Below are 24,860 nucleotides of genomic sequence, written 5' to 3'. Positions count from 1 at the left end.
TTCTATGCAGTAAAATCGAACAACATTAATAAATGAGCAATCCATTGAAACTGCAAAATGTCCTCAAAAGAACATAAACAAATAAAAAAAACATTACCAATCGTTCAAACAAAAAAAAAGTTCTCAACACTGCATAAAAATTATTAAATCATTCTTGCATACAATTTAGCAAAAAACAGAAACAGATAGCATTACCAGAACTATTTTACTGATTCTATTACCAACAATTCTTTCCACCTACAAATGAAATTGTTAAGAAGATGCAAATGGATGAAATAAACAAAACATGATTGGAATAAAAATTCAAGAAGTAATAGAATATGGTAACAATTGAAATAAAAACACATACCTGAGTATTTTGCTAATTAAATCAAAATTCATTTAATAACTCCAATATTCTCCAAGTTTGGACGTTGCATATTTGTTAAACCGTTTTTTTTTTTTTTCTAAAATTTCAAAATCAAAAGATACACAAAAAGACATAATTATTTACAAATGATATACAAAAAAAAAAAGCTCCTTGTTCAATCATCATCAGACGACCTACAAATAAGATATGCATAATAATTTATTTGATATTTTTATTTCTTTACAAAAAATCTCTTAAGTACTATTTCACAAAATTTCTTTAGTTGATTAAGAACACATGGATTACCTTGTTTTAGGCTCTTTACTAGGTCGATGGGCTTGACTGCTATGAAAAGAGACAGCATGATCTTCATTTGCATTTAAATCCTCACTGCTATGCATTAATTAGTTTGTCATCAATTATATAATAATAATAATAATATATTGCTATTGCAAAAATATATCATGATTAAGTAAGAAAAAGTTCAAAGAATTCTATAAATCTTGATTCAGATTCAATTCCAGTGTCTTGAAAATATGGCGATTTTCTTTTATTCACATTTACTCCATCAAACACAACTTGAGAATAGACTTATTCTGATATCAATGATGGCCTAAGAGATGATTCTTCGTTACTAAACTGTTATGGCAAAGTATTCAGATCATATATTGCTGCAATAATTAAATCACTCCTTGACAAATCACTTTTAGGTGAGCCCCAATTAACTTGAAAAATAAAAGTTTTTCCTTGACAAATCACTTTTAGGTGAGCCCCAATTAACTTGAAAAATAAAAGTTTTTCCTATACGCTGGTGGATTTCCTGTGGAATGACATTAGGGCTACACTTTCTTTCATTTATAAGGACATTAGCTGGAATTTTAAGCACATCTGCAGTAGTTTTGCCCATAAGCATAAACACTCCTTCAGTTTGATTTTCAACAATACAATCAAATTTGTACTTGAAATGAAAACAATATTTTCATAATTTGATGGCATAACTATATTACAAATTGTTAAATATGAAGCTAACTAATTTGACTGAATTACCCAAAAATGGATCTCAATTTACCATGTTGTTGGTCCTCCTAAGGCTTGACATGTTTTTGGCATTCTGTTCACACACAAACTTTATATTCTGAGAAAAAAAAAAAAGAAGATAAGAAGTGATATAAAAAATAATCAGTTATAAAATAAGAAAAAAAGTAAATTAACTGAAAGATTGATACTCTATTTGCATCAAGATTCATCTCATGAAATTGCTTCAAAGCAGTTCGATCTTGCTGCATTATTTGCTCAACAAATATTGGATTAGAAAGCATTGTTCCTTTCATTTTTGCCATAAAATTAGTCCCAACATACCTGAATAGAATAATGAGGAAAGTAATTATTTGAATAAGCTACATAAATTTATTGAAATAATTTATAAGAAATTACAACGATATATTATATCAAAAAAAAATATATTTGCACCAACATCTTGTGATAAATCTGTGGCTTCGGAATTTCAGGATTGATAAACATCACAGTTGATGTTGTACTATTAGCAAAGATAGCACCTATCATAATAAAAAATTGACATGTTTTTTTATTTTTTTGTCATAATTTTGAAGGATAAATAAGAAGCACATGTAAAAAATCGATTCTTCTTACTATTAAATTCTTTGATTCTTGTGCTACTGAACTCCATAAAGAAATGGACCATTCAGTTCAGCGATCGATTGTCTGTTGGTCAAAAGATCTTACCACATCTCCCCAAAAAGTAATGGTCAGTTCATCCCTCCTATAATGTTATAAAAAAATATTCCATGCAAATAATCAACGGTAAAAAATAAATTTAATTAACAAAATAATATAAAGGATGATAAACAAAAGACTAAAAAGAAATTTTAAAACTCTTAAACAAAACTAAACTGAGATTTTCAATGCTTATACTTCTTTTATTCTCCAATCTATTTTTGGAACACAATTTAGTTTCGAATGGATGCACAGCCTTCACATGACCCAAAATATCTATAAATAAGAAACAAATAAATTAGTATTTAATATGGCAAAAAACCGGTGGTAAAATTTCCCAAGAATAGTTATTTACCCGTCAAATAAGGAAATTTAAAAGTTGTTCTGATCTTTAGAAGATTATATTTCAGAAGATAGAAATGATGCTCAGGAAATTTTGACACATCTCCGTCAAACTCTTTAACATTGGTGCTTTTTCGAGTGAAACGCAGCATTTATTTGTGTGGCACCACAATGTTAAAAGTTCTATTAAGCGAGGTGTAATAGTTGCTGATATCATATACTTTTCCATCTTCCAAAATAGATGAAAAATGTGGCATATCTTTTATAGTAGCATGGATTGCAGAACACTATGAATTAATGAAAGGTAAAAAAATAGATAAGTAACTTAACCATGAATCAAATATAAACACCTATTACATATGTCTATTGTGTTTGTATGATTTGATGAACTAAAACTACTAGAAGAAATAAATATTGGAAAAAAAAAATACACTAAAAATTTAATGTCAAAAAAAAAATTCTAAATGAGATATAAAAAATTAGATAAATAAAAATCTTCACACTTAAAAAGGAAAAATAAATAATCATAATAATAGTAATAAATACAATGAATAAAATAATAGCAAAGGAAACAACATTTATACTTGAATAAGTATAAACATATTATAATAAAATACGTCTTTATCCACTAAAACAACATTAAAACTTGTGATATGTTGATCTGATGACAGTGATTTGTATTTCCATAATCAACAAATGCGTGCTCTAATTCGACCTTGATTTGAGAAATTTTAATATCTTTGATATGGATACTTGCCATTGAACTGTCAAAAAATATTTAGAAAATACTATAATACATAAATATCAGAAATACAGTTCAACAACAACCAAATACATGCAAATAATAAGAAGATAACATTAAAAAACATTATGCATAAAAGACAATATACCTGCTTGTAATTTGTTTAATACATCTTTGTAAACAATGTTTTTTGCATAATTATTTGGTGCTTCCCCATGATTATCAATCAAAATTTTTTACCATTGTTTTGAAGTAACCCTTGATAATGCAACATAAAGCTGTTCATGGAAGAAAACAGGTTCAAGAACATAAAGACCAACTTTTTTTAGTGATTGGCCTTCGCTTTTGTTTATTGTCATAGCATAGCAAATTTTAATTGGCTCACACAACCTAAGCTCAAACGTGCGTCTCTCGCACACAATCACAGTGCTCCAACCAACCCGTCCACAGCCAATTCTCAACAAATATGCGAAAACACGACTGCATAAATCCGCTTGGCTTGAGGGGCACCCCCAACCTCATTTAGTGTTTTATAATTTTTACTTGGGAAATGGACATGCATCACATGCATACTCTTAAAGCTGTCAAAATAAAATAATAATAATAAAAAAAAAGAAAACTCTTCACTCCAATTTGACATATATTCTGTCACAAAACTGAACATTTAAAATCCGTTTGTTTACAGAAAATAACTTACCTTTAGAAAATATTTTCCAAATGACTTATTTTTCTTTGTTTGATTGCAATATTGAAAATTTATTTAAAAATATTAAAATTTGTAACTCATAAGACCATAATAATATAAATTTTATATTTTAAAAATTATATTGTTAAATATAAGAATAATGCAAAAAAAAAAAAAGATTAACTATGAAAGTTGCCTGTGACCGGTGGTGGCCCGTGGTGGTAGCCAGTGATGGTGAACGATAAGCGATGGCAATGGCTACCGATGATTAAAAAAAATATGAATTTATAAAGGTTATAAAAAATTTGTCAAATTCCGAAAAATGTTTTATGTTCTTGAAAATGGAAAATCATTTTCCTTAAAATTAACTTAATTTTCCTTTAACGAAGAAAATATTTTCCGTTGACTTATTTTCCTAAATGCTCCAAATAATGAAAAATTGTGAAAAACATTGTCCTACAAATTAATTTATGGAAACAAACGGAGCTTTAAACTTTCACCAAAACTAATCCCCATCCTCATCTTCATCTTCTTCTTATTTATAAAACCCAAAATTAATTAATTTTATCTATATCTATGAAGTTTAGTGAATCGTATTAGAAAGAGAATTAAAATTAAAAGAGATAAAAAAAATATTAGAGTTTGTTATATGATGTGTTTATCAGATTCGATATTTGCACGATAATGATTATAAAAAGAAACCTCTAATTATTGTGCAGAAAAGAAAAAACCCTTGGATTGTTTTGCAAGGTATTTATGGGCAAAGATGCTACAACGATGATGCTTGCAACAAAAACAAAAATTAAAATTATCCTCATAGCGATTTTACAATCTTTTTTGGAATATTCTTTGTGGACTTTGTAATATGTTTATGAATTTTATTGATTTTGTTTTTTAATGTTGAGATCTTAGTTTGCATTTTTAGATAAACTCATGAATAAAAAATAACAATCAAACTCTTTGATTTTTAGTTTTTTTCTTTCAAAAACTAGGTCCATTCGGCAAAATTAGTTATTTTAGTAGAGTTGAACTGTTAGCTGTTTAAGTAGCTTTTCATGAAACGCTAAAAGTTAAACGTTACATAAATTAACTTTATACAAACCACTGCCATAAGCTCTAAAAATTAGTCTAAATACTATATTACTGAATAACTTTTTTAAATAGTTCTACTTAAAAGGTTGCTGTAGAACACAGAAGACATTATCTTGCTTATTAATTGAAATCTTGTTTCCAATTAATGAGATAAAACTCTCCTTTTCAATATAAAAAAATTAATAAATTACATGTCAATTGGAAAGGGCAAAAAAAGCCAAATAATATTTAAAGAAAAAAAACCTTTTAAGTAGTTAGTTGAAAGTAAATAAAATTTTATAAAGATTAAAAAAAAATAAAAAATAAACAAGAGTTCAATTATTACAGCTATTCCTCATTCTAAAACGGGAATGCATTCTTTTCCCAATGAGAAAGGATATAGACTTCGTAATCACGTAAATCGCTAAAAATATATATTTTCTTTCACCAGCTAAACTATCATTTGATTTTCTTGTCCGGCAAAATATATAAATTCACTATTATATTATTCACAAAAAATCTTACAACATTCTACTTATAGGGTGTGGTTCAGTTAATAATGTTGAATGGATATATGAAAAGAATTCTTAAATTCGATTCCCGCTAAATACACCTGCAAAGGGGCAAAGAGCCTTAACTGTGACTAATTTCCGAGCCAGATTAGGCGGTCCCTGGTAATAGAGTTTGGATATCAGTGGTTTACACAAAAAAAAAAAAAAATTTTGCAGCATCCTCAATATTTTTTTGATCTTTTAAATACTTAAACTTATAAAATTATTATATTAAATACTCAAACTTGTAAAATTAAATTAATGAAACACTTATTAGATATTTGAAAAATATAAATATTATTGTTACAAAATAAAAATTATACTAAGTACACATTAAATCAATTTTTTACATATGAAATCAAAAACCTAAAGCATATTGTTGCTAAAGCGAAGAGGTATGTGCAGTGTTGACAAAATTCATAATTTTAAAAAATAATACATTTTCCACAAAATTTAAAGTGCCACAAAATTTTTTGCAAAAAGCATAATGATGAATTAATATATTTTACCATTTTTCTTTTAAATAATTATTTTAGGACAACCATTTACCTTTTGTTTTATCAATGTAGTATGCTAATTGATAGCGTTTTTTTTCGCAAGTGTACGAAATCGCAACAAGTAGTATAGAGTAAGAAAGTATCGTATCCACAGGGATTGTTTATCAATTACCAAAATTATGTTAACCTATTATTATTTAGACGACGATAAAGGAGATTCGCTGTAAGGTAAATAAAATTTAAAGTAAAAATAGAAGAGATCAAACACAAAATTCAAGTGAAAAGAAATCAGAGGATTAAGCTACTAGGGAATTTGAATTCACTTAATTCTATCCAGCTTATTCTATTAGTTCATTAATCAATTTTAATTGTTCAAGTAGGAGAACAACCCTAAAGTCACTAACAAGCTCTCCCGATTTATTGTTAGTTATTCTAATTCAGTTCAATTACCTATCTTTAATAGTGAAATTAAACATAAATCAGATTATTAGGTTTTATGGTTGTTTTGTGAGTTCACAACTTAATAATTTATTAACTTATGAAAACCTCCCTTGAGTCAAACCATATAGCTTCCGCATCAAGTTATTATTCTCAAGTAAATTATTATCTTTTTCATATCAATAACCCTTCTCCCGAATGTAGTTATTGAAATAACTCAATCCAGGGGAAATTTTCTGCCTGGAAGCATTAAGCACAATAATAATTTATAACGAGAACAAAGAAAAACAAATCTAATATCATAAACTGGAATCGAATTAAGTTACATCAAATCCCTAGTATAAGAGTTTAGCTGGACATAGTAATTAAATTAAACTCAATCATGCTTGGCACATTCATCATATTTAAAGACAATAATAAAAGAAAGAAACAAGATGAAGAGTTTTAGAAAAAACTGTATCACAACTATGTTGATGGCTTCCTTGAATCTTGGCACAATTGTTTGATGCTTGAAGTCCTTGAGAGAGAGAACGAATTATGTAAAGAAATTGCCTAAAAAACGAGCGATCCTTGTTAGGAGAAGTTCCTCTCTTTATATAGAGTTCTTGAAGGCAAGTTTGACTCCTTTTAGGAAATAGAATCCTTATTTAGTGCAAAATCCTTTATAGGAGATCATAACTGTTTAGGTTCTTGATTTCTTCTTGATTAGGACTCCTTTTTCCCCAAGAATAGGTCCAGGTCTTGTTTAGTGTGTTTAGGAAACTCCCCGAGGTCGGCCCATGTGAGAAAAAGCTAGATTTGCGCATTAAATTCTCGCTGGTTCCGCCTGCGCAGCACGGGCGTGCTTCCTGGCACGGGTTGGGTGTGCTTTAGTCTGGAAGTCTGGCCAGTAAAGCACGGGGCGTGCTAGGTAGCACGGGCTGGTGAAGCATTGAGGCACGGGCGTGCCAGGTAGCACGGGCTGGGCGTGCTTTCCTCTGGAAGTCTGGCCAGTGAAACACGGGGCGTGCTAGGTAGCACGGGCTGGTGAAGCATTGAGGCACGGGCGTGCCAGGTAGCACGGTCTGGGCGTGCTTTTCTCTGGAAGTCTGCCTAAAGTTGCCTTGGGCGTGCTATGCTTGACACGCCTAGGGACCCTTGTAGCACGGCCGTGCCTTTTAGCACGGCCAGGGCGTGCTACCAGTTAAGTGCCTTGTGTTATAAAGTTCTTTCTGTGCCAAATTCCTGAAATTTTCTCTTAGATCAAGCGGATTAAAGATCAAGGAAACTTTTGAACATAATTATACTAAAAGTGATTTAAAGTAAAAAACTTACTCAAAATCTAATAAAAACTATATTAAAAACACTATAAAATTAACACTTATCAAAATTCCCCAAACTTAAACCATTGCTTGTCTTCAAGCAACAAAACTAAAAAAAATATTTTGATGACACTAGCTTACCATGGTTGGAACTGATCTCAATAAACTTTTCATGATATCATGATTAGTAAATAAGTGGATAAACTCAATTGTTCTCCATGCTATTCATACTTAAGCTTGATTTTTTATTTTTGAATAAAGCACATTCATTGAGTAAAATATAAGTTTAGAGAGATTATCAACACTAATATTTATTCCATTTATGATAAATAAGACATGAATCATCTAAGGCAAAAAAAAATGAGACAATTGATAGAGCAAAAGTGGCATTCCCATATGCAGAATTAGTCATCCTTTCTCCACGATTTAAATGCATACGATTAAAAGATCAGAAGGTCTTTATTTTGGGTTGTAATGGGGCTTTCTTGGTGTAAACGTTGCTTAATCAAAGAAAGGGATAAAATGTAGACAAAGAGTACAAAAGAATGTATAACATTCAAGATGCTATTTTAATTAAACTTTTTCTAGTTCTAAGGAGTGTCTTGTTTTGAAACTTTCTTACTAGCTAGAGGCATCTTGGACAAGGTCTTTTCTTAATATTTTGGCATTTTTCTTCCTTGTCTTTTTCTATTTTTCTTGAATTCTTTTGATTGCTTTTCATGTGCCTCTTTCTTGATTCTTTCTTCTTTTCTTTATTTGCTAGTATTAATTGATGAATTCTCCCTCTTTTGTTGCTACATTCTAATTAAAAATCGAATCTTTCAATCATACAATCCTTTGTACGTAGGGTAGGAAATTTGAATTTGGCTTTAATGGCTTGGTTTATTGAGGGTGAAGAAAAAATTTTACGGTTTTAAGGCTTCAAAGTTGGTTTCAAGAGTCATATTTTTAATTTAGGTGGTCTAGGCTAAAAATAGGTTTCAACAAAATTTGCCTAAATCATCTCTTTCAAAAAGTAAACATTTAAATTTTTCGCCTCGAAGGGATTTCTAAGTTTTGTTCTAGGAATGCCAAGATTTAAATAACTTAGAGTAAAACACACTTATACATCATAACTCTCATAAAAATCAGTGTTTAAAAATCTAGAAACAAATAGTTTAGATCAATGAACATGTTTAAGTCAAACTTTCAAATTCAAAACTTAAAATATGCTAGATTTGAGAAACAATTATGTTTAATACTTATTACTAGACACAAGAACCGTCAAGCTTGCTTGTAGTCATTCCAACCATGTTAAGCAAAAAACAAAAATTTAGATTTTTAGCTAAAATTCCCTTCCCCCAATTCAATCAATCACATTGTCCCCAATGTGTATAAATTCCCCAAACTTATTGCATTGCTTAGAAAGAAAGCATCAAGAGAGAAGTAGAAAACTTACCAACATTGTATTGAACAATACAATAGAAAGGTTGTGGAATGTGTCTTAGCTAAAGGAGCAACTAAACATTAAGAACAAAAATTACTAAGAAGTTATAAAAATCCACATAACAAACAAACAAGCAAACAAGTTAAAATGAAAGTAACTAAAACAATGCATTAGAACAAAAGAAACATAAACATAAACCAAACAAAAGAAAAATGAGAAATCCTTCAATTATCTGGTGGTGGGGGTGGCTGCAGAAGCTGGAGGATGGTCTGGAGTTGGCCTTGCATGGTGTCCATCCTAGAGTCAAGACTGCCATTCATGATCTCAATGGACTGGAAACGGTCTGTGATCATTGTTTCCATTCCGTTAAGGCGCGTGTCAAAGAGGTCCATTCGAGACATCATCCTTGCAAGGACTTCATCATTTGACATGTTGGAGGTGCCTTGAAACGATGGACCAGCACCGGATGTACCTGCACCAAAAGAAGAGGCAAAAGGTGGAGGGATATCCTCCTCCATGTCAGCACTGCCTGCGGCCTCGGCTCCTTCATCATCAGAATCATTCTCTGGAACACCTACTACTCGATATGCATCCCCAACTTTTTCAATCAACTTCATATGAATCATAACATCTACATCTAACCTGTTACCACGCCCCCCTCCTACACTATCATAAATTGGCCTAGCCGGGTTCCAAACCTGTAGATAGCTAGCAATTCGGGTCACAAAACACCCCATCATTATAGCTCCTTTGTCGGCTCGAGCCACTTTTGCAAATCTCTGGCATAGCCAATACCCAACATTCAACAAGACTCCATTTTCAATTGCCCATAGAAAATATAGCTCATTTAAACCTAACACCCCATCACTTTCACTCCTTCCAAAAATAGTATTTGACAGAAATTTATGAATATACCGCAAGGAAGGTTTTTTCAATTTGGATGCCTTCGAATATCTAGGATTATAATTCACTTCACCTGTAAAACTTCGCCAAGTATTGCGTGCACTAAAATCACTAGATATTTGAATTTGACTATTTTCTGTGGGGAATCCGAAAATTTGGCTAATTTCATTCACAGACAGTTCAAAATCCTGACTAAGAAGCCTAAAACGAATTTTGCTTGGTGGAGATGTTGGCAAAAACCGGATAAAAGAAGAATAAGAACTTAAAAATTCCAGAGTTAATGGAGCATAAACTAAATCCTTGATTTCAAGAAACTGTCCCCACCCTATTCGCCTAAGAGGTTCTAACACAATATCTCTAAGACCCACTTGTGTTAAAGCAGTCTCATCAATAAATCTATTCGGTAAAATAGGCCGAAGAGATAATTTTGTGTACCTTTCTTGTTGATCTGATGAGGCAAAGTCGAATGGGAGTGCAGGAGGTGAAGGAGGTTGAGGATCCGTGGTGGATCGCGCAGTTGGGCGTTTTCGAGCGGCAACTGAGGATGCGGGTCTGCTACGTTTGTATCTAGGAGGCATGGTTGGAGATGATTATGTGAAAATTTGGTGTGGAGGGTGTTTGATTTGAGAAAGAAAGGAGAAGAAGAGAGAAAATTTGAGAGAAGAGAGGTGACGGCTAGGGCGTGCGAGATGGGAAGTGGGGCGGTTAGAGGCGTGCTCTTTAAATAGGGGAGCCAATAAATGAGGGTGTCTGATCGTGGCACGGTCGTGCTGATAAGCACGGCCTGGGCGTGCTCTCCTCTGACCTGCAAGTGAAAGAAAGGGCGTACCTGGCACGGACGTGCTGATGGGCACGCCCTGGGCGTGCTCTTCCCTGCCTCTTGAATTGAAAATTGCCTGTGGATAGCACGGGTGTGCTATCTGACACGCCCTAGGCGTGCTTGTCTCTGACTCTCAAGTGTCTTTTCCCTTCTTCAGTAGCACAGGCGTGCCTCTTAGCACGGTTAGGGCGTGCTCTTCTCTGACCTTCAAGTGTGATTGACCCTTTTTAATGACACGGGCGTGCTCTTCTCTGACTCTCAAGTATCATTGCCTTTGAAAACCGCACGGGCGTGCTGCTGGGCATGCTTGGGCGTGTAAGATCCTCACCCCATGGCACGGGCGTGCTCTGTTCTGGATTTCCATTTTTTTTTTTTTTTTTTTTTTGCAAATAAAACATAAAACAAAACACATAAATGGAATCAAACATAAAACAAAACACATAAGAAAAATTAGATGGGTTGTCTCCTACAAGCACTTTTGTTTAACGTCGTTAAGTTCGACGCACTTATCCTAGTTTAGGCTAAGCAAGACCGATCGCACTCTTGATGGGTTCGAAGTTGTCATTATGATAGCTTCTCAGACGTTGAGCATTCACCTTGAAACTTCGATTTGTCTTACCATCCACTATTTCAATTGCACCGTGAGGAAAGATTTCCTTTATTGTGAATGGTCCAGACCATCTAGAGCGTAACTTACCAGGGAATAAACGGAGCCTAGAGTTATAGAGCAATACCTGCTGGCCTACCTTCAGATCCCTCATGATAATGCGCTTATCGTGCCATTGTTTGGTGCGATCTTTGTATATTTTGGCACTTTCATAAGCATGGAGGCGCATTTCATCCATCATGTTTAATTGTAACGATCGCTTTTGACCAACTTCCTTTGCATTGAAGTTAAGAAATTGAATGGCCCAAAACGCCTTATGTTCTAACTCTACAGGAAGATGACAAGCCTTACCATACACCATGCGATATGGAGACATACCTATAGGTGTTTTGAATGCCGTTCTGTAGGCCCATAGAGCATCGTCTAGCTTTTTGGACCAATCCTTTCGTGATTGTCCAACAGTGGTTTCGAGGATCTTCTTGATTTCCCTGTTAGTTACTTCTACTTGTCCACTTGTTTGAGGATGATATGGAGTACCTACACGATGAGTGACACCATATTTTGCAAGAAGGGAATCTAAATACTTATTACAAAAATGCTTACCTCCGTCCGTGATTATTGCCCTAGGAGTACCATGCCTTGTAAAAATGTTTTTCTTGATGAAGCTCATTACACTTTTGGCATCGTTATTTGGAAGAGCAACAGCCTCTGCCCATTTTGACACATAATCCACCGCCACTAGAATGTATTGGTTTGAATATGATGGCGGAAACGGTCCCATGAAGTCCAGACCCCATACGTCGAAGATTTCGACTTCAAGGATGCTATTTAGGGGCATCTCATGTCTCTTCGAAATGTTACCTAACCTTTGACAACGATCACAAAGACGAACATAGTTATAAGCATCTTTAAAGAGATTAGGCCAATACAAACCACTTTCTAGTATACGCGCAGCTGTCTTGCTTGCTCCAAAGTGGCCTCCGCATTCCATGGAATGGCAAAATTTAAGGACACTTTCTATTTCAGTCTCTGGTATACATCTCCTGAATAGCTGATCACTGCAATACTTGAACAAAAATGGCTCCTCCCAATAGTAGAATTTGATATCATGAAAAAATTTCTTTCTCTATTGGTAAGAAAAATTGGGAGGAGAAATTTTGCAAACAAGATAATTAACTATGTCAGCGTACCAGGGGGTTTGAGCATTTGCTACTAGAAGAAGTTGCTCATGAGGAAAGCTTTCATTGATTTGTAGCTCGCTTGTATCTTCTTCCCCCAATTCAAGCCTGGAAAGATGGTCAGCAACGAGGTTCTCGGTCCCCTTTTTGTCGCGAATTTCTAGGTCAAATTCTTGCAATAAAAGTACCCAACGAATGAGTCTCGGTTTTGCATCTTTCTTTTCCAGCAAGTATTTGATGGTGGAGTGGTCTGTGTAGACTATTGTTTTAGCTCCAATTAGATATGCCCTGAATTTGTCAAAAGCAAAAACAATAGCCAATAATTCTTTTTCCGTAGTTGCATAGTTTAATTGCGCATCATTCAATGTGCGACTTGCATAATAAATAACATGCAACTTCTTGTCTTTTCTTTGTCCAAGAACGGCTCCTACAGCATGATCACTAGCATCACACATAAGCTCAAAAGGTAAAGTCCAATCTGGTGTAGTGATGATCGGGGCTGAGATTAATTCCTTCTTCAACCTGTTAAAAGCATCTAAACATTCTTTGTCAAAATCAAATGGAACATCTTTAACTAACAAATTGCAAAGAGGTTTAGTGATTTTGGAGAAGTCTTTTATGAACCTCCTGTAAAACCCTGCATGCCCAAGAAAACTTCTTATACCTTTTACTGTGTTAGGAGGAGGTAGTTTCTCAATTACCTCAATTTTTGCCTTGTCTACTTCAATTCCTTTTTGAGAGATTTTATGCCCTAAGACAATACCTTCACTCACCATGAAGTGACATTTTTCCCAATTTAACACAAGGTTAGTGTCTTCACATCGTTGCATTACTAGAGATAAATTATGAAGACATGCATCGAAGGAAGAACCAAACACAGAAAAGTCATCCATGAATATCTCAATAAACTTTTCCACCATATCAGAAAAGATGGACATCATGCACCTTTGAAAGGTTGCAGGGGCATTGCATAGCCCAAAAGGCATTCTCCTGTAGGCAAAAGTGCCATAAGGACAGGTGAATGTGGTTTTCTCTTGGTCTTCAGGAGCTATAGGTATTTGGAAGTACCCTGAGTAGCCATCTAAGAAACAATAGAAAGGATAGCCAGCAAGTCTCTCAAGCATTTGATCAATAAAGGGAAGGGGAAAATGGTCTTTTCGTGTTGCTTTATTTAGTTTTCTATAATCTATGCACACACGCCAACCTGTGACTGTTCTTGTGGGAATGAGTTCATTGTTTTTATTAGAGATAACAGTCATACCTCCCTTCTTTGGAACAACTTGGACAGGACTTACCCAATTACTGTCTGAAATCGGATAAATGATACCGGCATCTAGGAGTTTGATGATTTCAGCCTTGACTACCTCCTTCATGTTTGGGTTCAGCCGCCTTTGATGCTCGATTGAAGGTTTGTAGTCTTCTTCCATCAAGATTTTATGCATGCACACACTTGGGCTTATTCCTTGTAGATCCGAGATAGACCACCCTAAAGCTTTCTTGTGCCTTTGTAGAACCTGTATCAACCTTTCCTCTTGATCAAGCGTTAGGTGAGAAGAAATAATAACAGGAAAAGAATGGTTCTCTCCTAAGAATGCATGTTTTAAATGAGGTGGAAGTTGTTTCAGTTCATGCTTAGGAAGTTCCTTTTCTTTTTCATTCAAGATGCTTGATTCGTTAGTGTTATTTTCAACATGCAAAGTGGTTTCCACACATTCATCAACAACATCAATTCTAAAACAATCTCCATAGTCCATAGGAAGTTTACAAGATTTAAGTACATCAAAGACAATCTCTTCCTGTCCAACTCTTAAGGTCAACTTACCCTCATAAACATCAATTAATGCTCTTGCAGTTGCAAGAAAAGGTCGTCCCAGGATTAGAGATCCTTCCCTGTCTTCGTCAATGTCAAGAATTACAAAATCAACAGGAAAGATGAATGTACCTACCTTTACAAGCATGTCTTCTACAATCCCTCTAGGATATTTAATTGACCGATCTGCTAGTTGCAAAGACATCCTTGTTGGCTTGAGTTCTCCCATACCTAGCATCTTAAAAACTTCATAGGACATAAGATTAATGCTAGCACCTAAATCTGCCAAAGCTTTTTCAAAGTCAAGATTACCAATGTTACAAGGGATAGAAAAACTTCCTGGGTCTTTTAACTTTGGAGGCAATTTGTTTTGGATAATCGCACTGCACTCCTCGGTTAACATTACCGTTTCTTGATCATCAATTTTTCGTTTCTTGCTTAGGATATCTTTTAGGAATTTAGCATAGCTAGGCATTTGAGCAAGAGCTTCAGCAAAAGGAATATTGATTTGAAGCTTCTTAAATACATCTAGGAATTTGAGGAAGCTCTTGTCCTCTTGTGCTTTCTTTAATCTTTGTGGAAAGGGTACAGGGGGAACATATGGTTTTACCTTTTCTTTTTCCTCCAAGTCAATGATAGGTTCCCTTGTTTGTTCTTTTTCTTCTTTTTCTTTCCTTGGTGGTTCATCTAACTGTTTGCCGCTCCTCAAGGTAATAGCTTGCACTTGTTCCTTTGGATTCTTTTCAGTATTGCTAGGTAACGTACCTTGGGGTCGAGATGTCATCATGTTTGCAAACTGTCCCAATTGGATCTCCAAATTTCTTATTGCGGCCTGCTGGATTTTGTGGTTCTCTCTAGTTTCATTCATAAACTCCATGTGCGATTTGGAAAGAGCAGTGAGGAGGTCGTCATGAGATTTCTTTTCAGGAAGGTGGAAACCTGGTGGTGCATTCAAGGCATTGTTAGGATTACCATAAGATAGATTAGGATGATTCCTTAACCTGTTATCATAGGAATTTGAATAAGGGTAATTCTTTCTTCCTTGATTCATCACATAGTTTACTTGTTCCAAAGTTTATGGATTTAAAGAGTCCATGATACATTCTCCAATTCCATGTTGTCCATTGCACCTATCACAAACTTGCATGACAGAATTCACAGGATTAGTAGTTAACATGTCTAATTTCCTTACCATGTTATCTACCTTGGCATTAAGTGCTGTAATAGCGTCTATTTCATAGACTCCTGCGGTTCTTCTTCTTTCGGTATTGTTTTGGTAGTGGCTGTTGCTTGCCATCTCCTCTATCAACTCATATGCTTCATCAATTCCTTTCTTTTCAAAGGATCCACCTGCTGCTGCATCTAAGGTGATTTTTATGTTAGGAGATAATGCATTATAGAAAGTTTGTACCTGTAACCACTTGGGCAAACTGTGATGTGGGCACTTTCTTAACAAGTCCTTGAATCTTTCCCAAGCTTCATACAAGCTCTCTTGATCATTATGAGCAAATGTCATTATCTCATTTCGCAACTTGGTAGTTTTTGAAGACGGAAAGAATTTAGCTAAGAATTTTTGAGCTAATTCATCCCATGTGGTGAAACTTCCAGCTGGACATGATTGTAACCAGGACCTAGCTTTATCCCTAAGAGTGAATGGAAAGAGTCTCAATTTGATTGCATCTTCAGAAACACCGTTTTGCTTGAATGTGTCACAAATTTCCAAAAAATTGGTGATGTGAGCATTAGGATCTTCACTAGGTAGACCCCCATATTGGATCGAGGTAGAGAGCATTTGGATAATTGCTGGTTTAATCTCAAAGTTGTTAGCTTCTACCCTGGGTCTAGTAATACTTGAGGTTGTCCCATTCAGATTAGGTGTTGTATAATCTCTCAAGGTACGGACCGGCTGTTGAAGTGGTGGTCCAACTATGTTTTCATTTATGTTTTCGTTTTCGTTGGCCATGTTTGCTTCTTGTTCGGGTTTTATTTCCCGCGTTTTTCTTGCAGCGTTGTGCCTACGACAAGTTCGCTCAATCTCTGGATCAAAGACTAAAGGTTCAGTCCTTTTCGATCTTCTTTGCATAAAACACCTGGAATAATTCTTAGAAAAAAAAATTAAGTAAAGAAAATAAAAAGAGTGTCTAAATTAACAATAGGGTAATTCGTATTGATATTGATACGCCAATCCCCGGCAACGGCGCCAAAAACTTGATAGCGTTTTTTTTTCGCAAGTGTACGAAATCGCAACAAGTAGTATAGAGTAAGAAAGTATCGTATCCACAGGGATTGTTTATCAATTACCAAAATTATGTTAACCTATTATTATTTAGACGACGATAAAGGAGATTCGCTGTAAGGTAAATAAAATTTAAAGTAAAAATAGAAGAGATCAAACACAAAATTCAAGTGAAAAGAAATCAGAGGATTAAGCTACTAGGGAATTTGAATTCACTTAATTCTATCCAGCTTATTCTATTAGTTCATTAATCAATTTTAATTGTTCAAGTAGGAGAACAACCCTAAAGTCACTAACAAGCTCTCCCGATTTATTGTTAGTTATTCTAATTCAGTTCAATTACCTATCTTTAATAGTGAAATTAAACATAAATCAGATTATTAGGTTTTATGGTTGTTTTGTGAGTTCACAACTTAATAATTTATTAACTTATGAAAACCTCCCTTGAGTCAAACCATATAGCTTCCGCATCAAGTTATTATTCTCAAGTAAATTATTATCTTTTTCATATCAATAACCCTTCTCCCGAATGTAGTTATTGAAATAACTCAATCCAGGGGAAATTTTCTGCCTGGAAGCATTAAGCACAATAATAATTTATAACGAGAACAAAGAAAAACAAATCTAATATCATAAATTGGAATCGAATTAAGTTACATCAAATCCCTAGTATAAGAGTTTAGCTGGACATAGTAATTAAATTAAACTCAATCATGCTTGGCACATTCATCATATTTAAAGACAATAATAAAAGAAAGAAACAAGATGAAGAGTTTTAGAAAAAACTGTATCACAACTATGTTGATGGCTTCCTTGAATCTTGGCACAATTGTTTGATGCTTGAAGTCCTTGAGAGAGAGAACGAATTATGTAAAGAAATTGCCTAAAAAACGAGCGATCCTTGTTAGGAGAAGTTCCTCTCTTTATATAGAGTTCTTGAAGGCAAGTTTGACTCCTTTTAGGAAATAGAATCCTTATTTAGTGCAAAATCCTTTATAGGAGATCATAATTGTTTAGGTTCTTGATTTCTTCTTGATTAGGACTCCTTTTTCCCCAAGAATAGGTCCAGGTCTTGTTTAGTGTGTTTAGGAAACTCCCCGAGGTCGGCCCATGTGAGAAAAAGCTAGATTTGCGCATTAAATTCTCGCTGGTTCCGCCTGCGCAGCACGGGCGTGCTTCCTGGCACGGGTTGGGTGTGCTTTAGTCTGGAAGTCTGGCCAGTAAAGCACGGGGCGTGCTAGGTAGCACGGGCTGGTGAAGCATTGAGGCACGGGCGTGCCAGGTAGCACGGGCTGGGCGTGCTTTCCTCTGGAAGTCTGGCCAGTGAAACACGGGGCGTGCTAGGTAGCACGGGCTGGTGAAGCATTGAGGCACGGGCGTGCCAGGTAGCACGGTCTGGGCGTGCTTTTCTCTGGAAGTCTGCCTAAAGTTGCCTTGGGCGTGCTATGCTTGACACGCCTAGGGACCCTTGTAGCACGGCCGTGCCTTTTAGCACGGCCAGGGCGTGCTACCAGTTAAGTGCCTTGTGTTATAAAGTTCTTTCTGTGCCAAATTCCTGAAATTTTCTCTTAGATCAAGCGGATTATAGATCAAGCGGATTAAAGATCAAGGAAACTTTTGAACATAATTATACTAAAAGTGATTTAAAGTAAAAAACTTACTCAAAATCTAATAAAAACTATATTAAAAACACTATAAAATTAACACTTATCACTAATTAACTACTTACCTTAGTATAAATTAAAATCCAGAAAATAAATAAATAAACAATTTAGTGTCAATTTGAAAAGAAAGCTTCTTACTACTCTTTAGAGTTTATGAATGATAATATCTTGAAACAAGAGAATTGTTCTAAACCTGTAATCTTTTTTAGAGTTTAAAAAAATTATTAAAGGAAAAAGCACTTTATTCTCTTCAACATATACTCTTTAGACTTTAGGTTTTTTTATTAGATTAGACTTTTTGGCTTCACATTTTTAAATCCTACTTTCCGCTACTTTCTAGTTCATATCATATCACCCTTTCTTCATGTCATATAAATCGCAATAGCAATCCAAATGAAAGAATAAAATTTTCATCTTATCTCAATAATTGAATATTAAGGCCCCGTTTGTTTCTGCAAAATAATTTGTAAAAAAATAATTTGTTAAAAATATTTTTATTGAAAAATATTTTTCAATTGACTTATTTTCCACTGTTTGGTTGTAATATTGAAAATTAGTTTAAAATATTAAAGTCTTTATCTCATAAGACTATAAAAAATATTAATAATAATAGAAATTTTATAATTTAAAAATTTTATTGTTAAATATGAAAAGAATGCAATATATATATATATATATATATTATGAAAGCCGTTGGTGGTGGCCGGTGGTGATGGTCGGTAGTAAATGGTGACTGGTGATAGTGACTATGATGATTAATAAATTAAAAAATATAGATTTATAAGATTTCCAATATTCGAACAATGTTTTACTCTCTCGAAAATGGATGGTTGTTTTCCTTAAAATGACTTAATTTTCTTTTGACCAGAAAAATATTTTCTGTTGACTTATTTTCCTAAGCAACTCAAACAACGAAAAATTGTGAAAAATATTTTCCTGCAAGTTATTTTACGGAAACAAACAGAGCCTAAGGAATATAATAATTTTAAATCTATAATATCATAAGAAAAAATGATTAATTACATATAATATTGTTATCATTAATAAAAAATATCTCATTCTCTAATAAATTAAGATGGTGTTTAGTATAATTAAAAATTAAGTGTTGAAAACATAAAAGCTTAATTTTAAGTACTGAATAATATAATTGACAAAAGTTGTAAACATAAATAAATAGTTAAAAGGTCTAATTACTATAACATCTAGAATTTAACATTGTGTTAGAGAGAGAGAGCATGTGAGGGGTTGCCAAAACTAGAGATGGACAAACTACAGTAATTATCGATTTACCAAGTTCAACCGAGATTATTTTATAAAAATAATTCGGTAAACCGATAAACGGTAAACAGTCAATCAATTTTTCAGACAAAATTCGATAAACAGAAAATGGTTTAATAAAGTATTTAAAAATTTTGAAATTCCCGATTTATCGATTTATTCAAAACGGCATCGTTTTATTTTTTATTTTTTAAAAAGTTAACACTTATATGGTAAATCGATCAATATGGTAAATGGTAAAATTCCATCAGTAAATCGATAAATAGTAAATTCAATAAATATTTAAAATAGTCAATAAACGGTAAATACTCAATCGGTAAATCAATAAAAAAAATTTTCGATAAATGGTTAACCAAATTGTCTGAATGTTCACCTCTAGTCTAAAGTTTCACTAGTATGGGAGAATGCAAAGAAAAATTATTTTCTCCTCTTTTTTTTGGGAGGATAATCACCTCAGGTCGACCAGTTATTGTAATTGAGTGAAAGTAAGATAAAAATATATAAAATTTGATATTTATTCTTAGCTTTCAAATTTTTGTTTTCTATTTTTAAATGTGATTTTCAAATGAAAAAAAAAATATTAGATTTTCATTTTTTTTATTCGTTTAATAAGGTCGTATTTTCAATTCTGGGATATGTTAAAATTGCATTTTGTTTTTAAATTTTTGAGAATTGCATCCTAAAATAAAATCTTAAAAGCAGTGGTATTCTATAATTAAAATTAGAGAAAAAAAATCTCAAAATAAAATAATTAATTTATTTTTATGTAGTCTCTAGCTCTCCATCATCATATTCTTCTCCATGAGTATGAGTTTAAAATTACTGCAATCTCTATCCTTGACCAATAAAGGACTAAGCATGGTTAACACAGCAGCCACCGCTAATTTTATAAATGCTTATAAACATTAAGTAGATGAGAAGGAGAGTCATCAAGTACTAATTTGTATTAGTCGAGTCATCAAGGAGGTTTTGCAATGTGTTGATGTGTTTAATTATGATTTGTTTTTCAATCTTATGAGTTTTAAATTAAATTATCGCCTTTGAAGAAATTTAATTATTTTGAGTACATATTTATAAGTTCTAAAATTTAAGCACAAAAGTTGAATAACTTAAAATCAAACTAAAATAAATTAACAACTTGAATTGAACTAAAATGAATAAAACTAATTGACTTTGTAATTCAATTTTCTATCCTATACTCAGGCTTGCTTCTATTTTGACGTCCTATGCAAGTTATATATATATATATATATATATATATATATATAATTATATATAAGAATAAGAGATTCTTCACATTTAAGAACCTAGCAATTTTTAAATATTCTAACTATTTTACCTAAAATCGTGATAAGGAATAAAGAAATTTACATTTTAAATTAATAAGAATGCAGTTATAATATGATTCAACCATTTTAAATCATGTAACTTCTGCAAAAAAAAAAAAAAAAATTGATTTCCTAAAATTTAATCAACACACATGTCTAATATCTTAAATAAAACTAGACATCCGTGCAATAAAACTTTTTTTTCATTACGTGGTCTCCTGAGCTTTGCACGGATGTATACTAGACATCCGTGCAAAGCTCAGGAGACCACGTAATTAAATTATAAAACTTTTCATTTTCTTTATTCAATAATTAATAACCTTATAATAAATTTATTTCATTAATAAAAAAACTCTTTGTTTTCTTTCTTTCACAATAATTAATGATCCAAACAATAAATTTTTGTAATAATAATAAAACACTAATTAGTTTTTTCAATAATTAATAACCATACTATAAATTGATATAATATTTTATTGTTTTGTAATTTAATTATCCTCTTTTTTTGTCTAAATCCTAACTCCCTTTTGAGTACTATGTATATGAGTAATATATTTAACAAATTTATCACACAAATTCTTATTTTATTTTTTATGTTCAACATATTTTTAGATAATGATAAAAATTAATAGCTTGAGCAAAAGACAGCTATGATTAACGATTTATGAAATTTATTTCTTTTTCTATTCATATAATTTTATGATTTGAGTAATTGTTTTAATTTGTAAAAGCAACGTTTATATTTATTGTTTTAAGTTTAGCTAAGCAAGGTTTGAGACTTATAGAATTTACAGTTAGCCTATAGACATCTAACAAGTAAACAAATAAGGAAAATAATACAATTGAATATTACTCTCAAAGTTTATTATTCTAAAAATAATAAAATATTATTGTCCTTCCCTCAATTTAAATTTTCAGTTGCAATTACTCTCGAACTTTCATTCTGGAAGTTGCAATTTAAATATCATTATTTTCAGTTGAAAATAATATTATTATCTTTCAATCCCTCGATTTTCATTCCCCTATCTATTTTTCTTCCGAACATACATATTTTTTCTTAATTAAGATTTTTATAGGATTAGCATACTATTTCACCATAGACTTATTGAGTAATTATAATTTCGCTGTAAGTTGAGTTTTATGTCATTAGTACCATAATAACTTCTAATTACGTTTAATAGTAATTTCACCCTCAATTGGTTTAGGGGGTGAGTTTGCAATATTTTAATACTAAAAGTGGGTTCCACAATCTAAGTTTCCATTTTTTGCCCCTATCCTTTTTTCAATTCTCATACTTTTCAATTTTGGGTCTACCAATTAATTTACTTAACGAGTTTTATAAAATTTTACTCGATCACAATTTTGATTATACATTGTATATCAAAATTCTTGTCAGTATATTAAAATTAATAATGATTTTCATTGCATAAGGGAGAAATTTTCTTCTTTAGAAAGAATGAGTAAAGAAATATAGAGAAAAAAACTTAAATTTTTTATGGACTAGATTTATTCAACTTTAGTACTATATTTGAAATTATAAAATAGAACCCGATAAATTTTTGTCTAAAACAACATGAAAATATAAAACCCTAATTGGCAACCTTAATTTTCACTTTTAGACTGGTAGGTCTTATTTTTATAGTATTTTTTAGTTTAATTTTTATTGGAGTTTTTAGCATTTTTAATTACTTTCATTACATTTTGTTCAGAATTATTTGTGTTTTTAATTAAATTTCCTGGATTTGAAAGGTTTTTAAGCAGGAAAATAGCCAAACTTTGCATCAAAGAAAGTTGGAGTTGAAAAATAGATATAAAAGCTTAATATGACCAAGTTAATAAAGTACACGACCAGATGCTATGACCGTGTCTTCAAGAAAGCTGAATATTCGAGTACGAATTTAATTACTTAACTCGTGTAGATTTGAAGCTTGGGCGTGTCTTGTGCTTGGAACTGCATAAGAATAATAGAAGACTTGCATTGTTTAAGTTTCAGCCCAATTTGGTCAAATAAGACTCCTAATTGGGAAGAAATACAACACAAAATCAGTTTCCTACTCAAATAATATTTCCTCCTAATTATGCTAGCTAGTTTCCTATTTGGGTTCGAAGACACCCTACGACGTCTATATAAAGAACTCCAAGGTTTAGCATACTCGCTTAACAGAAATCCTAGAATGGATAACCACCTGGAAAGTTTCCCTTTTCACATGCGAGACAAAACCGTGGAGGTCTTATCAATCCAGTATGGGACGGAATTGGCTTGATCCAAGGCGGATAATTCCTCTAATTCCTCTAGTGGTTGGAGTCGGTGTGATAAGTTTTTATCTTTAAACTATTAATCTTGTTTCTAATTTTCATTATTCATATTGTCTATGGAAATATTTTCAAGTTTACTTGAGTTTTATTTAATTGTTATGTCGAACTAAATGCTTAAACTAGAAATTTGATGTAGCTTAATTTCTATTTCAATTTATAATATTAGATTTTTTTTTCCTTATTCAAGATATAATTTATTATTGAACTTAATGCTTCTAAGCAGAGTTTCTCTCTTGTATTGATTTATTTCATTAATCATTGCCATGAAAAGGATTTTTAATATGAAAAAGATAATAAATTACATGGAAATAATAACTTGATGTAGAAGTTATATGATTTGACTCATGGGAGGTTTCATAAGTTAACGACCTTAGATTATGAATTCATAAATAAACTATAAAACTTAATGATTTAATATTTGATTGCACAATTGAAAATAGACAGTTAAACCGGGTTAAAATAGCTAACAATACATTGGGAAAGCTTATTAGCAATTTTAGGATTATTTTCCCTTTTTGAACAATTAAAATTGATTATCAAACTAATAAAATAAATTGGATAGAATTAAGTGAAGTCAAAATTCCTAATAGTATTTAATCCTTAATTTCTTTTCATCAAATTATCTTGCTTGATCTCTTATTCATTGTTTTATTTTACAGTTATTCTTTTCATTGTCGTTTAGATAATAATAGGTTAACACAATTTTAGTACTTAGTATACAATTCTCATGGGACGATACTTTTCTCACTCTTTATTACTTGTTTGCGATTTTGTGCACTTATGAATTTGCCCTTATCATAGGCCTTAGACTCTAATCCTTTTATATCTCCTTATTCCACCGATATTCTCCACTCTCATATCCTTATTATATGATTGAAGTGAAACTCAACCATGTTGTCCAGTTAAACAGTCGGGTACTTGTGGTACTTGCTTATATTTTTTGATAACAATGAGAATAACGCTAATGGTGACTTTTTGGGGATGATGAAGCTAACTAGGCATAAAACATGAGTAACGATAGAAGCAGGGCTTAGTACGCATAAATTTTGACCTATTGATACCCATATCAATTTAGAATTGTACTATTTATATTCAGCCAAACCTGTTAAAATATTCGTTTAAGTATCCATATCCAAACCCATAAAAAATTTTGCTTGTCGCACTGTCCAAAATCTGTTTAAAGTATCTTTTAAACAATTAAAATATCTGTAAAATTTAATCTATCCAAATCGAATTTATTTAAAATATATATTTTACTAATAGATGGGTAGGGTATTCTCGTGGGTGCCCATGACCTTAATATAGCAGGCACCCAACGATTTAAAACTTGTACAATATCGATATCTTAATATTAAGATATAAACAGCAAAGCGACAGCAAATTTTCTTAAAAACAAAAGTTATTTACACATGAATTGAATCTTAATATTTCTTTCCCATGAAAAATGTTACTTGTCTTGCTTTTCTACACTGTAGCTTCTTCCATATCATTCTGATTGAAGCTTTCTTGTGATTAAATTAACCCAAGATGTATATAAAAATTTGGTATTTGAGTAACTGGGTCCAACTAAAATTGCAAAAAAAA

At 32.4% G+C, this 24,860-nt stretch overlaps 1 protein-coding gene and 1 non-coding gene across 2 annotated transcripts; one reads left to right on the top strand and one right to left on the bottom strand.

Moving 5' to 3' along the window:
• Positions 1-1,409: 1,409 nt before the first annotated feature.
• LOC149496674 (uncharacterized) lies at positions 1,410-15,241 on the bottom strand. Its single transcript, XM_089720405.1, has 6 exons — positions 15,065-15,241; positions 12,932-14,692; positions 9,666-9,915; positions 1,824-1,905; positions 1,576-1,708; positions 1,410-1,484 (listed from the first exon to the last, which is right to left on the bottom strand). Exons 1-6 carry the CDS (start codon positions 15,239-15,241, stop codon positions 1,410-1,412), a joined length of 2,478 nt encoding a protein of 825 aa, XP_089576531.1.
• Positions 15,242-15,882: 641 nt separating this feature from the next.
• LOC119369933 (small nucleolar RNA R71) lies at positions 15,883-15,988 on the top strand. Its single transcript, XR_005177486.2, has one exon. It is a non-coding gene; the product is annotated as a small nucleolar RNA R71 (small nucleolar RNA).
• The last annotated feature ends 8,872 nt before the right edge of the window (positions 15,989-24,860 follow it).

Source organism: Jatropha curcas, chromosome 4, assembly GCF_041381405.1.
Source record: "Jatropha curcas cultivar XTBG-Jc1 chromosome 4, XTBG_Jcur_1.0, whole genome shotgun sequence".
NCBI lineage: Eukaryota > Viridiplantae > Streptophyta > Magnoliopsida > Malpighiales > Euphorbiaceae > Jatropha > Jatropha curcas.
This window is presented reverse-complemented; position numbering and strand designations above follow the sequence as displayed.

What these genes read in the sequence shown, in the direction of transcription:
- LOC149496674 (XM_089720405.1), bottom strand. Translation starts at nt 15,241, where the DNA reads ATGATGACATCTCGACCCCAAGGTACGTTACCTAGCAATACTGAAAAG. An exon ending in ACTTGGAGGAAAAAGAAAAG is followed by an intron (nt 14,693 to 15,064) that starts GTAAAACCATAT and finishes GAAGTTTTTAAG; the next exon opens with ATGCTAGGTATGGGAGAACT. An exon ending in TGAATCTTGATGCAAATAGA is followed by an intron (nt 1,485 to 1,575) that starts GTATCAATCTTT and finishes TTTTTTTCTCAG; the next exon opens with AATATAAAGTTTGTGTGTGA.